Source organism: Spermophilus citellus (genome assembly GCF_964194105.1).
Source record: "Spermophilus citellus genome assembly, chromosome: 2".
Lineage (NCBI taxonomy): Eukaryota > Metazoa > Chordata > Mammalia > Rodentia > Sciuridae > Spermophilus > Spermophilus citellus.
The window spans coordinates 241,759,835-241,776,164 of NC_138183.1; the positions used below are offsets into that span (position 1 = coordinate 241,759,835).

The following is a 16,330-nucleotide window of genomic DNA, read 5'->3' on the forward strand; positions in this document are numbered from 1 at the left end:
GGATTTTTTTCTATTTTTTATAGAAGGTTTGAAATAGTTTATTATAAAATATAACAAGTAAAATCATAAAATTAATTTGTTGACATAAGTAAGGATGAACTTAATTACACATGGAAAAATATCATTTCTAACAGCAAAGGATTAAGCAATGAAATTAAATATAAATCTGTTTACAATAATCAAAAACAATAAAATGTTAGCATTTCAAAATAAATGGCAAAATAAATGGCAAAAACATTTATATATAAAAACATCTATATAAATATAGAGAAATTTTTAAAAGTCTAAAATGAATAAGAAAAATAAACATCAGAATTTTAAAACAGGCAAAATAAAGAATAAGGATTTGTCACAAGATAAAATTGAATAAGCAGCAGCAAAAGTGTTACAATCAATTTTATACACACATATGAATACCCATAGATTTCCATGGCTAAAAGGTTATATGCAAAAAATAAAAACTATTTATGTAAAAAGAACACACTTGCAATGGTAAGGAATTAGAGGAGGAGAGATTACATATTGAAAGTTATGTGTATTCATAACAAATAAATACAAAACTCTGAAATGAAATTAAACATTTTTATAAATCACTTCACATGAGTATTCTATTTAATCAGTAATATCACTTGAAATATATGTGATTTGAAATAACCTATGACATTTAGAAAAAAATTAATTAATGCATATAATTTGAATAAAAGGAAAATATCATCACCGTCTATGATTGACAACATTTTGGAAATAGTTTGGAAGTTATTAAGCACTGTAGGTATCTAATAATTGTTATTGATATGGCAATTGGTAGTTCTGTTTTAGAATTTGCACCAGTATGAGCACTATATACAGAATTATGAGTTCTTCACAGAGTAGAGAACAATAATTGCCTCTGATTTCATATTTTAATTTCTATACTATATTTAACATTCACTGAGATGGTGCTACAAATTCTAGATGATAACTTACAAAATACTTACAATTCTTTTTTTGAGGGGTAGGGGGTACCAGGGATTGAACTCAGGGGAGCTTAACCACTGAGCCACATCCCCAGAACTATTTTGTATTTTATTTAGAGACAGGGTCTCACTAAGTTTCTTAGCACCTCGCCATTGCTGAGGCTGGCATTGAACTCCTGTCTCAGCCTCCTCAGCCACTGAAATTACAGGTGTGTTCCACCATTGCCTGGCCTCCATACTTACAATTCTATATATGAATTGAAAGAGACAAAGAATAATCAGTGAAAGGAAATGATTTATTAAAGTACTCACAAATTGGATAATAAGGAAATCCTGTGTAGATTTGACATGTTTATTTAGCAAACAATTCTTTTTTAAAAACTTTTCTTATTGCTATTTTAACATCTTTGTTCCTCAGGCTGTAGATCATAGGGTTTAGCATGGGACTCACAAAGATGTAAAATACAGCCACAATTTTCCCTTGCTCTACAGATGTCTCAGAAGGGGGCCGCAGGTGCATGCAGAACAATGTTCCATAAAATATAGTGACAGTAGTGAGATGGGACCCACAGGTAGAGAAGGCCTTCTGCCTGCCCTCAGCAGAGCGGATTCGAAGAATGGCAGCAAAGATGAAAATGTAGGAGATGAGGATGATGGTCAGAGAGCAGGTGAGGTTGGACCCAGCCACCACAAACATGGCCATTCTCTTGGCATAGGTATCTGAGCAGGCTAGCACCATTAAAGGGGGGTCTGCACAATAAAAGTGATTAATCTCATTGGGTCCACAGAAGGACAAACGAAGCATCAGGATGGTCTGCACCAGTCCATTTGCAAAGCCATAAATATAATCAGCAACAACAAGAGAGAGACACACACGCCTGGACATTTTGCTACTGTATAACAAGGGCTTGCAGATGGCCATGTAGCGGTCATAAGCCATCACTGCAAGCATATAATAATCAGTTATCACCAGGGAAATGAAAAATTGGAATTGTATTATGCAGCTAATGAAGGAAATGTTTTTTCTCTTGGACAAGAAGTTAACCAGCATCTGAGGAGCAACAGTAGTGGCATAACAGAGATCTACAAAGGACAGGTGGCTAAGGAAGAAGTACATTGGGGTGTGAAGCTTTGAGTCAGCTCTGATTAAGAAAATCATTGTCACATTGCCAATTACTGTGACGAGGTAGATGACTAAAAACACCACAAAAAGGACAGGCTGCAGCTCTGCTCGATCTGTCAGTCCCAGCAGAATAAACTCAGTCACCACCGTGTGGTTTTTCTTCAACATTATGTTTTCTTGATTGTAAATAAGGTCTAAAGGAAAGGAAAGGAAAATGCATTTGAATTTTGTCATTTATAAGATACTTCCATCATGCCATCTGATAATTCTTCCCCTTATTTCAGACTTACACATTCATGTGCCACAAAGGTGCCACAAAGGAAAAGCCAATATAGCATGTGTTCAATATTTGAAACATGTAAATTAATATGAGACTCCACACATAAAGATATATATATATATATATATATATAAAACAGACATTCATATTTTAAATGGATTTGTGAATTCCTCTTATCATGTCTTTTTATGTTTAAAGAGGCCCTATCTTTGGCAATTGTTTTTCATATTTATTCACTCAAAATATTCTGGAACATAGGGTAGCAAAAGTTAATTTTCTTTGAAACCACAATCCTTTTTCTTATTATATAGCTTTGGATGAAGTTTCTAAATTATCTACCATTGAAACTTATGTAGATTTTCCACAGCTAAATGAACTTAGGGAAATTAAGCAGGGTGTTGAATAGGTTAATAGAATAGGTTAAGGTAAAAAAGATAAATCTCAGTCATCTGAGTGTATACAGAATATGTATAAATATCTTTCTATAAATCCATAAATAGCACCATTTCCATACTCATATGTTGAGGGTATTAAATATTCATGTTGCAGTTGTTTTGAGGAAAACGTATTGCAACAAGGGGCTACGGTAAGGTAGAGGAAGAATAATGATGAAAAACTGAACGAGTAATCCCTATACCATAACTATTTGCTGTCATTCTTCCTTACTCTAACTTCTGGATAAATGGTTAAAAATGCTATATCACAAATTCAATAAGCTTCCTCAAAGCATAAAGTATATATTCTATATATTCTTTGCATCATAGTCAAATAATAATCATAATAATTATACAACTGGGAGAGCACTTAAAATATCATGAAGTACATCTCCCAACATTTGGGGAGAATAGCAGGGACCATGGAGAACAACCATGGAAAACCCACATCCTTCTTTAATGGCACATACCCACTGGTGATCTTGGTAAAATGACTCCTTTTAAGAAGCTGAAAAAAAAACAATGATGGAAAAAACAGTTAAGCTGCAAGAAAACATATAAATTTAACACTCAAGTGCTCTTTGGACAATTGGCTAGGGAAAGAGGCAGAACTCACCTATCTCAAAGGAAATTCAAAATATTTTATGCTTTTCTTCTTTTAAGTCCATGAGGTCCAAGTGAATTTTACTAAAACAATTGTCAAAGAGACAAATGCACTTTTGGTGATGGAATGGTATTTTTATTCTCTATATTTATGGAATGCTAATAAATATTCAAAAGAATTAGCATCTCCATTCATATTTTGCTATGGGAAATGCGATAATGCAAGCAAAATATGGGCATGCTAGATAATTTAACAGGGTATTTTAGAAAATTAGTTTTAGTTCGTTTTAAGAGAATGCACCAAACATCCTAGATGGTTTGAGTCAGCAATCTCAGAGAGCAGCATTTACAATGGACATCAGTGGAGCTAAGGGCCTTTTAGGCTTTGCACTCTTGAAATTCACATTACCCTGAAGTTCTCTCATGTTTTCTGCCACTGCTCTGCCTCCCACAGTATCTAACCCATTTCCCTTTGGCTTTAATGAAGGTAGTATCTTCTTGGCATGTGATCATAACTCAATTTGAGTGAGAAAAATAAATTGAAAGAAGGCACCTTTATGAAATACACCTTTTAAGGCATTTTAATACTATAAACCCTTACTCAAATATACAAAATTTCTTAGTAAGTATCTCCCTTTAGGAAGAATAGTAATCTTGAAATAGATTAGTTAGCTAATTCATGAGATTAGGATTCAGCCTAACTTATTTTTATCAATTGGTATGTTTATTTCTGGATTAAAAACTTTAAAAGAAACAAGCCTAATCCTACCTCAAAATGGAGAGTGATTTCACATCAACGGCATTGGTGTTAACAAACTGAATAGCTTATAATAAAATCACCTCGTAGATACCAAATCTCTGTGGTTCAATTATTTCTCACAGAAATTTATTTAGATTATGAAAAAAATCACAATTCTGTCATTCTGGAAAGCTTACACTCATTAAGATCTTTAATTTTTCTAACTCCCCACTTCATTAGGGAATAAAATCTCCCAAGAATAGTGGAGCCAGGGGAATTATGTATTTAGTTTATGGTGAGTGTTTTAATATTTGTTTTATTTAGGGAAATATTAAGTTCTCCTGTCTATAACCTATAAAATAGAATGGTATGTAGTATAAGGAGAAAGTTTTGGAGTTTGGAAAATAATTTATTTTTCCTGAATTAACTATTAACAGATTTGGCCTTATGGCTTTATCTCTTTAAATTGAATTAATATTTCATAGCCATAGGAACATTGTGCATTTCCAGACAATACAGGTGTGTGGAGGGGTCCTCCCTTTACCCCTCTTCTTCCATTAAAGGCCTTGTCTATTTTTCTCTGCTTTATTTTATGTATTTGAAATTAAGGACATCATCAGAGAAGCTCCTTTGGTATAGAGTTTAAAACTGGCATTGGCCAATCAGCAAACAATGAAATGTGGAGAGGACAGAGAAGAGTCTTTCTCAAACTCCCCTGCATCAGTATGAATAAGAGTGAACACAGCCATCTAAGAAATTTCTAACTGGCTGTATCCTGGGGAAGAAGGTTACAAGGGATTTTCTTCTTGTTCTAAATCTCAGCAGTGACAATAATCATTTCCCTAGCTTCTTTGGCCAGAAGAGTAGAAGTATTTTTTGTTTTGTTGGCTTCTTGGTTTGTTTTGTTGTTTTTGTTTTTGTTTTTTTTCCATTAGCCCCTGACTCTTCACCTCCTTTGACTGATTTATTGAATCCTGCCTGTATTCTCAATTTTTAAGTGAGTTTTCCTTAAGTTCAGAAATGCAGTCATAACATGTACATTATTTGTACATTATATCTATATGATATGTACATAATATCTACCTAATACAGCTATATGTGTGTAGATATATAATGTACATATGAACTGTCATAAATGGAATCATATTCTGTAATACATATATATTCTATGTATGTATATGTGTGTATAAAGAATCCAATTTGTATTGCTTTTATGATTCTGCTTCTTCCATTGTGTACATAATTTAAATTTAATTCAATGAAATAGTATAAGATAGCATTTGTATTGCATTTAAAAAGGCATGGCAGGGTTTGGGGATGTGGCTCAAGTGGTAGCGCGCTCGCCTGGTATAAGTGAGGTGCTGGGTTCAATCCTCAGCACCTCATAAAAATAAAATAAAGATGTGTGTCCACCGAAAACTAAAAAAAAAAAATATTTAAAAACTTCCCTCTCTCTCTCTCTCTCTCTCTCTCTCTAAAAAAAGACATGGCAAACATCATCCCTCTTAAATTATTTACAGGAAATTGAAATTTGTTAGATTATTCTTAATTTATAAATGAAGTTTGGGAATCAGTGATATTAAATTTTATCTTCTGACCTTAACAAATGTCCAACAGAAGTAGTGTTATTTATTAATTTTCTTTTATTTTATTCAATGGTTTGGGGGGAGTGGGACTTTTCTCTTTCCCATTTTAATATATATATAGTTCCAGTGAAGATGCACATGGCATAAGGAATCCACTGTGGCAGGATTAAGACATGATAAGTGAATTCCACAACAATAGGAAACTCTGCTTCTGGATCCAAGGGAACACATCAGCCTTCTCTCTTTAAAATTGGTGTGTTATAATTATACCTAATAGTCTCTAATAGTGGGACTCATTGTTACACATTTATACATGCATAAAATAGAACAATATAATCTGGTCTTCCAAACTATGTTATAAGCATCTCGCCTTTTTTCTTTTGAAGTTTGATATTTGCAAAACACTATAAATTCTGAAATATCTTAAGCCACCAGATGTTTTTAGTAGATAGAGCACTAAATATGTGCCACAAATAAATTTGTTTTCCTTTCCCTTTCACTTCAACACCAGCGCTGCACGAAAGAGGTATGTTTGATAAGCCTTTCCACCACATGATGGATTTCAACTTGAGACAGGGTACAGATGTTTGCATATATTTTAAAGATAATTTCTCTCAGGGATACTTTTTAAATGCTATAATGAAAACTTCTAGACAAGTGGTCTTAAACTATTTATATTAAGATAATTTTTATTGATGAAGGGGATGACATATTGATCCAAGAATAAAGATAACATAAGCAGACTGATCTGAATATTAAAAGCTTCTCATAAGGCACATTTGGCATCAAAACTAATTAGGTAAGTAAGAGGTATTCAAAAACTAGAAAATCTGTTATTAATTTTAAATGGTATTTTATTTTATTCTGAAAATCTGGCAATACTAGGAGAAATAAAGTGCTTAATATGCAAGAGCAAAACCCGAAAGCACTGGATGAAAATGCAGGGAATATACTTATAAAAAATAATCGTTTAGATAAGATAGAGAGTACAATGAGAATATGGTTAAATTTGAAATGTTGAGCTGAAGAAGTGGGCAAGTGGCAAAGCACTTTTCTAGCAGCCGTACATCTCTGTTCGATCACTGCACCTTAATAAACAAAACAATACAAAACAGAACTATAATAGTCAACCACTAAATATGTCATGCAAAAAGATAAAACACAAGGTATAAAGAGGCTGAAGATGTTTGTAATGCATATAACACCAAAAAATTTGGACATAGTACAGAATACATAGGAGTTATTACAAATGGATGAAATAAATATAAAATAATTCAGCAGAAATGTACATAAAGAATGTGGCCAAAAAAACTGAAAAGAGGAGATAAATCTTCTATTAATGTCAATACACATGAAAACACTTAATTTCATTTGTAGTGATGACTCAACCTTAAAGAAGAAATTAAAATGCACTTTACATTCGTCATTCTAGGAAAAATTTCAGTCTGACAACCATGTGTTGGCAGGAATGTGGAATAAAGAGAACATTCACGGAGAGCTGGCAGGTGTGTGAATTGACAAAGTGAAAATATGTACTAAATTTAAAGATGTTTATATTTTATGACCCAGAAGTAACCAAGCTTCATGAAACATTCTCACTGGTACATATTTGAGAATTCTACAAGCAATGTGATCACTTAGTTTTCATATTCTCAGGAAATATGAAAAATATTTGGGAAATATAATTGTTCACTGGTAGTTGAATAGATGCATATATCATGACACATTTATATATTGGCATAGCCTTTATTAATAAAAATCACTGCTGCATGAATTAACATGGAAAAACAAAACCAATGTTACTAAAAAATTACATGAATTACACAAAATATGTAAAGTGATTTCATGTCCATCAATTTAAATTTAGCCAAATTAATACTAATTAATTCTGTGGATATATACACACTTGGAAAGTGATGTAACTTTATAAAGATATTAGAAGCATTAAATTCTTATTAGTTTCTACTATAGGAAATGGGGAAAGAAGCAGAAAATTATGTAGGGAGTATGTGAGTATCCAAAGCAAATATGACATGTAAAGATTTAATGATTAGTTGTGCCAACAGAGGAGGGTTTTAAATTAGTTTCTATTTTTGGTTATAGCCTAAAAACAGTTTATTATGGAATTTAATAAGTTAAGTCCTAATGATTAGTTAATAATACAGGTAAATATCAACTCATTCATCTGTCAAAAAACAGTTTAATTTCCTAAGAAGAAAGAATGACAAAACAGAGCGAAATATAAATCATTTAACAATATTTAAAAGTAATAAAATGTTAGCATTTCAAAATTATGACATTAAAAACAGAGAAAAATGAAAACAGATATTACATAGGGGCATAGAAATAAACGATGTATATCTTTACAAAGAAGTCTAAAATTAAAAATATAAACTTCACAGTTTTAACACAGAGAAAGCAAATAATAAAGATTTGTCATGAGAGAAATTTGAATAAGCAATGAATAAATGAAAGTGATCCCTTATAGTGAATTTTACAAATGCATATAAAATCCATACATTATGTGCCTAGGACATAAAAGAAAACCTCCATGTAGAAAATAATAGGCAATGAAAAAGAAAGAGGGGAGGACAGGTCAATGATAAATAGGAATGCATATGCATAAGAAAAACCATGAACCAAGGCTTGGTTGTGGATCAGTGGCAGAGCTCTTGTCTGCCATGCAAAGACTCTATACAATTTCCAGCACCACCCACACCACCCACAATCCTCTGGATATTTCCACATTAATCTCATGAGCGTTAACTCCAAAGAATCAAAAAAATCATTTAAAGATATTTCTTAAAATAATTATCTGAGATATGCCCAAAAGATATTAATTACCATATAATATGAATTAAAGAAAAAAACACAATTAATACAGTTGTTTTGGTGGAAGATATATGGACATTAAGATCCATAAAAAATTAATGAATTGGTGTAACTACCAAATTTCTTAATTTCAAGTTCTACAACTTTCTACCAGTGGGAGTACCATGGATGAAATTTTCAGTTCTTTAATGACTTTATAAAGCATTATAAACGGTAATGGTTTGACATTCACTTTCTATGCTTTTTATAAAAAATACAACAACTAAACTCTAGAGAATAACATATTCTTAAACTTTTGCATGTGAATTATAAGAGAGCAAAAATAATCAACACAAAATAATTTCTTAAAGTGCTCATAAGTTGGTTACATAATAAAAATATATTACACCAGCTTATTAACCAAACAATTCCTTTTTGACAACTTTCCTTATTGCCATTTTAACATCTTTGTTCCTCAGGCTGTAGATCAAAGGGTTTAACATGGGACTCACAAAGATGTAAAATACAGCCACAATTTTCCCCTGTTCCACAGATGCCTCAGAAGGGGGACGCAGGTACATACAGAACAATGTTCCATAAAAAACTGTGACGGCCATCAGGTGGGACCCACAGGTAGAGAAGGCCTTCTGCCTGCCCTCAGCAGAGCGGATTCGAAGAATGGCAGCAAAGATGAAAACATAGGAGATGAGGATGATGGTGAGGGAGCAGGTGAGGTTGGATCCAGCCCCCACAAACATAGTAGTCTCCTTGACATAGGTATCTGAGCAGGCCAGTACCAGGAGAGGTGGGTCTGCACAATAAAAGTGATTAATCTCATTGGGTCCACAGAAGGAGAGACAAAGCATCAGGATGGTCTGGGCCAGACCATTTGCAAAGCCATAAACATAAGTAGCCACCACAAGAGAGAGACACACACGCCTGGACATCTTGCTACCATATAGCAAGGGCTTGCAGATGGCCATGTAGCGGTCATAGGCCATCACTGTGAGCATATAATAGTCTGTGATCACCAGGGCAATGAAAAAGTGGAATTGTATAAAGCAACCAGTGAAGGAAATGGTTTTTCTCTTGGACAAGAAGTTAACCAGCATCTGAGGGGTGATGTTCGTGGCATAACAGAGATCTACAAAGGACAGGTGACTGAGGAAGAAGTACATTGGGGTGTGAAGCTTTGAGTCACTTCTGATTAAGAAAATCATGGTCACATTGCCAGTTACTATGATGAGGTAGATGACTAAGAACACCACAAAAAGGACAGGCTGCAGCTCTGCTCGATCTGTCAGTCCCAGCAGGATAAACTCAGTCACCAACGTGTGGTTTTTCTTTAACATTCTGTTTTCTCCCTTCAATAAAGGCCAAAAAAAAAAAAAAATGAACCTGGCTTTTGTCATTTTTGCGTCACCCACCTAATGTCATCTGATATTTCTTCTTCATCAAACTTTAAATCCATATGCAAAAAGAAATCTCAAAGGTAATGTATGATTAGTGTTTTGAACATCTAAATTTATATGTAGCCCTCTCTCTAGATAGATACACAGACAGACACACATGTATGCACATATTTATAGAAAGGCAATCATATTTTTAATTGGATTTCTTTCAAGAATTTTCACATTTGAAGAGCTTTCTTCTTTTTGTAAGTGTTAATATAGTTGTGCATTTACCATTTCCTTAAAAATAGGAGTAGAAATGTTGATATTTCTTTCCAAGTAAAATACTTTGTCCTACCAAATAGCTTTGGGTGTGCTTTGCAAATTATCAACCATTGAAACTTCCCTAGGTTTTTGCAGCTAAATAAATGTAGGAAAGTGACACTGAGTAGAACATATCCCTACAGAGCCAGGGTCTCTTTTCTTGCCCCCTGGAACCCAGGTAGTTTTCTAGAGGTTCCTGCAGCCTGTAATGTACATTCATTTACCTAGTGGAAGTCTACCTCAGGAGGCCCTCAGATCACAAAACTCTTCATTTTATGACCCATACAGGATCTCACTTGCAGTGTGTGTTTCCACACATCTTAACAAATTACTGATTGAATGAGAACAAAAGTAATATTAAATGCCTTATGTATGTAGGATATTTTTGAATATAGATGGGTATATGTATGTGTGTATATAAATGTACATATATAAGTGTATTTTATGAATAACATGAAGTATTAAATGTTCATGTCAAAGTGATGTTTGGGGAAAAATATGTATCAAATGACATTGCTGGAGCTTTTTGGGAGACAGTAATGAAAAAACATTTGAGAAAGAAATCTCCAGACCATAATGTTTTGCTACAGTACTACCTCATTGTAACTCTTGCAATATAGGTAAAAATTTTACAAAGCAAATTCAATAAAGCTTTCTTAAAATGTAAGATATTTGCATATCACAGTGAAATAATGATAGTAGATAGATAACTGGGAAAGCACTTAAGATATCATGAAGTACATTTCCCAGTATTTGGGCAGAATTAAAGGAACCATGGACATCATGATGAAAATTTCACATTTTCCCTCCATGGTATAGACCAACTTATGAGGGTTATAATGATGTCATACTGGCACTTTTTAATGAATTTCCAAAGGTGGAATCAGGTCACTTTATAGTTCATCTTTAAAACATGTCATTCAACATAATGAATTATGTTGCCCTGTTCTGCATATGAGGACTTTGGTTTTATGGGCTGGAGTAATAAGATGCAATTCAAGCTGTCTACTCAATGAAATTCTAAACATTTCAAGTTTTTTAAGCTTATAAGTTCCAACTGAATTTTATAATAAAAATTGACAGTCAAATGTACTTACTGTGCTTGAATATTTTTTAAAAAATATTTTTAGTTGTAGATGGGCACAATACGTTTACTTAATTTATTTATATGTGATACTGAGGGAAGCTCACACATGCTAGGTAAGCGCTGTACAACTGAGCCACAACTCCACGCCTTAAATGATGGTTTTTATGTCTTTATTTCCTGAAATATTAACCAAGATTCAAAAGGCTTGACACTCCCATTCATTTTCTACTATGGGGCAATATGCCAGTATAAGCCAGGGACATTCCAGATAATTTAACTGAGAACTTTATAGTAATAGCCTTCACTTTAAGAAAAAGCATGCACATCCTAGATGGTTTGAGTCAGGGAATCCCAGAAATAAGCATTTGCAAGGGACATAAGTGGCTCTGGGTGGGCATCCCAGGCTTTGCACTCCTTAAATTTACCTTACCCTAAGGTTCTCTCATATAAATGCTTCCTGTCACTGCTCTATCCCCCAAGTGTCTTAACTATTTGCCTTTGCCTTTGATGCCAGTAGTGTCTCCTTGGAATATGATCATGCTGAATTTGAGTGAGAAAAATAAATAGAAAGAAGGCACTTTCATGAAATGCTTCTTATAATTCATTTTAATACTATAAATTATAAACCTAAACATTGTCATATCTCAACCAAAAGAGTAAAGAAATATGATGATAGACAACAGATAAAGACAACATAATGAATTAAAAAAGTAATGATAAGAATGATTTAATCCAAGTCCCCATTTTGCTTTTTCTGAAGCAAGTGAGAGCAAGCTTGATTAATCAATGAGGGATAGCAGAGTGTTCCAATTACTGAATCTCACATCCCTATGTCCTGGGTGGAAATCCCAGTTCCTCTAGTTTCTAGTTGTGTGGCGGGGGCACATAATTAATCTCTCTGGGTCTCAATTTTCTCATTCATAAAGTCTGGTTGAAAGAGCAAGTGCTTCCATGTGAAGACGTTAATTCAGAGAAATTTTTAAGAATATATTTGGCATACGGTAAGCACTTACAGAGTTGAAGCTAGAGTTACTGGCCTAGAACACAATTCAAAAAGGAAAAGAAGAGATTCTTAGGGGCAAGAATTCTCTTTAATTTGGGGCTATAAGCACAGTGACACCTAGTGTAATGCTTTCCCGACTGGAAGTATCAATAATTATTGATGGATTTAATGTTCTCATTGGCCTAGTCTCTTTCCATCACATAAAGCCCACTCCATTGTACATTTATTTATAACTAATTTACTTTAAGAAAACTAGTAGCATTTTAAAAGATCGGATTAGGATTCAGTTCAACTAAAATTAATTGGCTAAAAAAATTATTTATGGTTTCAAAAGATTTAAAAAGATTTATCTAAACCTACCTCAGAAAGGATGGTGATATCACAATGATAGCATCAACATTAACAACATGAGGTGTTTATAACACAATAGTCTTAGAGGGACCAATTCCCTGTGGTCCAATTATTCCTTACATTAAGTTATTTGGATTATTTTTTAAAAATCACAATCCCCCTATTCTAAAAATGTTAATCTCATTAAAATTTGAGTTCTGCCTTGGCCGTGGTGGCACCTGCCTATAATCCCAGGGGCTGGAAGGCTGAGGTAGGAGGAGGGTAAGTTCAAAGCTAAGCTCAGCAATAGTGAGGCACTAAGTAACTCAGTGAGATTCTGTCTCTAAATGAAATACAAAATAGGGCTGGGGATGTGGCTCAGTTATCAAGTGCCCCTCAGTTCAATCCTGGTACCAAAAAAAGAAAGAAAAAAAATGAGTTTTGCTCAGTCTCCACTTTTATTAGAGAATCAAATCAACAAGGAATGATGAAACAGAGATTCTTTATGTATATTAGTTAACGCTAAATACCTTAATATCTTCTGACTCAGGGAAATACTAAGTTCTCTTATTTACAATTTGCAAAATAGGATAAGTTGTGATAAAAAAAAATGGAGTTGGGAAAACATTGGAAGATCAATGAACTTTTCTTTAACTTGGGGTATTATTGCCTTAGTGACTTTGAACCTTGCACCTTCATCTTTTCAATAGAAATGATAATTCATAGCTGTAGGAACACCATGTATACATAGGTAACAGAGGGGTGCTGGGACTCCTCTTTGCCACTCTACTACCATCACCCATTGCATTGTAGTTTTTCTCCACCTTTTTTCCCCCTTCATCATGTGCTATATGCCACATTGATGGAGCTCCTCTGATATTTAGTTTAAAACTGACGTTAGCCATTGGGAAGATTCAGATAAAGATTAGAGGGAGAGAGTGAGATGAAGCTCCACTGTTTTTTTCATTTCCTTCCTGTTTCCCATTAATCCAGGCAGAGTTACTGAGGTTGTGTTTGGGGGAAGAAGGCAGCAAGGGATTTGATCCCTGGCTTCAACTCTGGAAGGACTGGGGTGACATTGCTCTATCAGGTCCGAGCATAGAAATTTTTTTCTGCCCTTAACCTCTGCTCTTTCATATATCTTGAATAATGTCTTTATGTTGTATTTTCAATTTTTTATTAGATTCCCTTAAACTTAACCCTTAAATAACAGAATTTTATTTTAAACTGTGCCTCTGTTCCAGGTCAGAGGTACACACAACAGTTTATTATTAGATATATGTTCCAATAAAGGTACCAGAAGGTATAACAACAACAATTTCTTTCGTTGAGTCATTGAAACATCTCTGGATTCACCATTTTTGGAGTTTTAAGAACCATTGAATATCCATCCTGATGGATTCTTACTCAGTTAAGGACTTCAGATGGAAATAAGAAATAATTTGGGGGAGCATTGCACTGCAGGTAAATTTGAACTTGAAAATGTGGCATAGAAATGTTGTCCGGTTTCTTCTCTCTGAATTGATTTGTATAGGCAAAGACTGAAGGTGAAAACCTGGGAAAAGCATATGATTCACATGGGACTCATAAGCAAGCATGGGTAGCTATTCTTGTATCAGATAAAGTGGACTTTATCCACAAAGTTAATTAGAAGAGGCAAAGAAAGTCACTTCATACTACTTAAGGGAATTGTACACCAACAAGATATAATGATTATAAATATTTATGCCCCCCAACATGTGTATATGTATGTGTGTGTATATATATATACACACACACATTTATATACTATATGTAGTATATATATATATATATATATATATATATATATATATATATATATATTTGGTATATCAAACAAATTCTCAATATGACAATATAATAATAATACTGGGTGATTTTAACATACTTCTCTCACCTCTGTGTGGCTTATTCAAACATAAACTAAGTAAGGATTCTATAGAACTAAAATATACAATTAACAATTTGGACCTAACAGATGTCTATCGAATACTTCACCCAATAACAACTTAATTCACTTTCTTGTCTGTAGAACATGGATAAAATAGAACATATTTTATATCAAGAAGCATTTCTTATTCTAAATAAATGAGAGGAGTGATACAATATATCAAAATCTCTGAGACATTATGAATGTAGTTCTAAGAGGAAAGCCACAGCATTGAGCTCATACATTAAAATAATAGAAAGATACCAAATAAATAATACAACATTACATCTCAAAGCCCTAGAAAAAGAAAACCAATCAACAGCCAACTCAGTAGAATACCAGAAATAATTAAAATGAGAGCTGAAATCAAATCAATAAACTCAAGAATTTAAAAGAACAATACAAAACAAAAGAAAAATGAGTTGATTTTTTTGAAATGATAAACAAAACTGATAAACCCTTAGCCAATATAAACACAATAAAAAGAAAAATCCTAAAATTACCAGAATTCAAGAAGAAAAAGGAAATATCACTATAGACACTGAAATCCAAAGGCTCATCAGAAACTATCTTGAAAATTTATACTCCAATAAACTAGAAAATCTTGATGATATAGAGAAATTCCTGGAGTCATATGACCTAGCCAAATTCAACAAGGAGGATATAGAAGACTTACGCAGATCAATATCAAACAATGAAATTGAAGCAACTATCAAAAACCTTCCATCAAAGAAAACCCCAGAACCAGGTAGATTCTTAGCTGAGTTCTACCAGACCTTTAAAGAATAATTAATACCAACCGTCCTCAAATTATTTCATGAAATAGAAAATGAAGAAACGCTACAAAACTCATTTATCTACAGGAGGGCAATGGGATGACTCTGGCTTCCTCCTTCCTTTTGCAGGACCCTGAAGAACTTCAGTATCTATTTTGATCATATTAAAAATAGGATTCTTAGGATGGATAGGTAGGTATCTCCAATACCTCTTTATAATTTTACATCTCTATTTACCTTACTAAGGTAGGTACATGGCAAATGTAGGGAAAAGATGCCAATGTATCCTTATAGACCATCCACTCCAAAATCATTCTGTCTTCTGCCTCCATCTTTTATACCTTGCCTGGTACTCCTTTTTACCTTTTCATATACTCCAGAAACATGTGAGTCTCCTTGATTTCCTCCTCCTCTTCCTACCTCTCCCATGGTGAAAAATCCTCTTTGGGACTTTTAAATATCTCAAGAATCAATTTTTTTTTTTTAATCAAAAGAAAAAGAAAAAAAAAATGCTCCCAACTGAAAAGAACACGGAAGAAGTTGGTAATGATGTTTACGAAAATATTGAGAAACACTCTTTCTTAAAATTTCACTGAATTTTAATAACTAATTTACTTAATAGAAATTTCAACTTTGGGAGTGCATGAAAGGAAGTATCTGACAGAGGAACACAAGTGATAATTCTGGCTGTAGCTTCTCATGAACCACTCTCGAATTGGAAGTTGACCACAGCAATCTTTTTTCTTGAAAAATCACAATTTCATTGAATGCTTTTCTTGAGTTTTCTCTGTAGAAATGCTTTTGAGTATATTTACATTTACCATATTTGGAAAATTTTGTTTTCCCTAAACATATATATCATAAACATAATCATACATTTTACATCTTAATAAATCTTTATGTTTTGGGTGTTTTTAGAACCAGCCAAAAAATTTC

At 33.4% G+C, this 16,330-nt stretch overlaps 2 protein-coding genes across 2 annotated transcripts; both read right to left on the bottom strand.

Annotated features, from left to right (window-relative positions):
• Positions 1 to 1,308: 1,308 nt before the first annotated feature.
• Positions 1,309 to 2,247, bottom strand: LOC308638861 (olfactory receptor 5M5-like; the record flags this gene model as incomplete). Its single annotated transcript, XM_081276758.1, has 1 exon — positions 1,309 to 2,247. The coding sequence occupies one exon, from the start codon at positions 2,245 to 2,247 to the stop codon at positions 1,309 to 1,311; it is 939 nt and encodes a 312-aa protein (XP_081132884.1).
• A 6,701-nt stretch (positions 2,248 to 8,948) lies between these two features.
• Positions 8,949 to 9,884, bottom strand: LOC308641874 (olfactory receptor 5M5-like; the record flags this gene model as incomplete). Its single annotated transcript, XM_081280456.1, has 1 exon — positions 8,949 to 9,884. One exon carries the CDS (start codon positions 9,882 to 9,884, stop codon positions 8,949 to 8,951), a length of 936 nt encoding a protein of 311 aa, XP_081136582.1.
• Between the last annotated feature and the right edge of the window lie 6,446 nt (positions 9,885 to 16,330).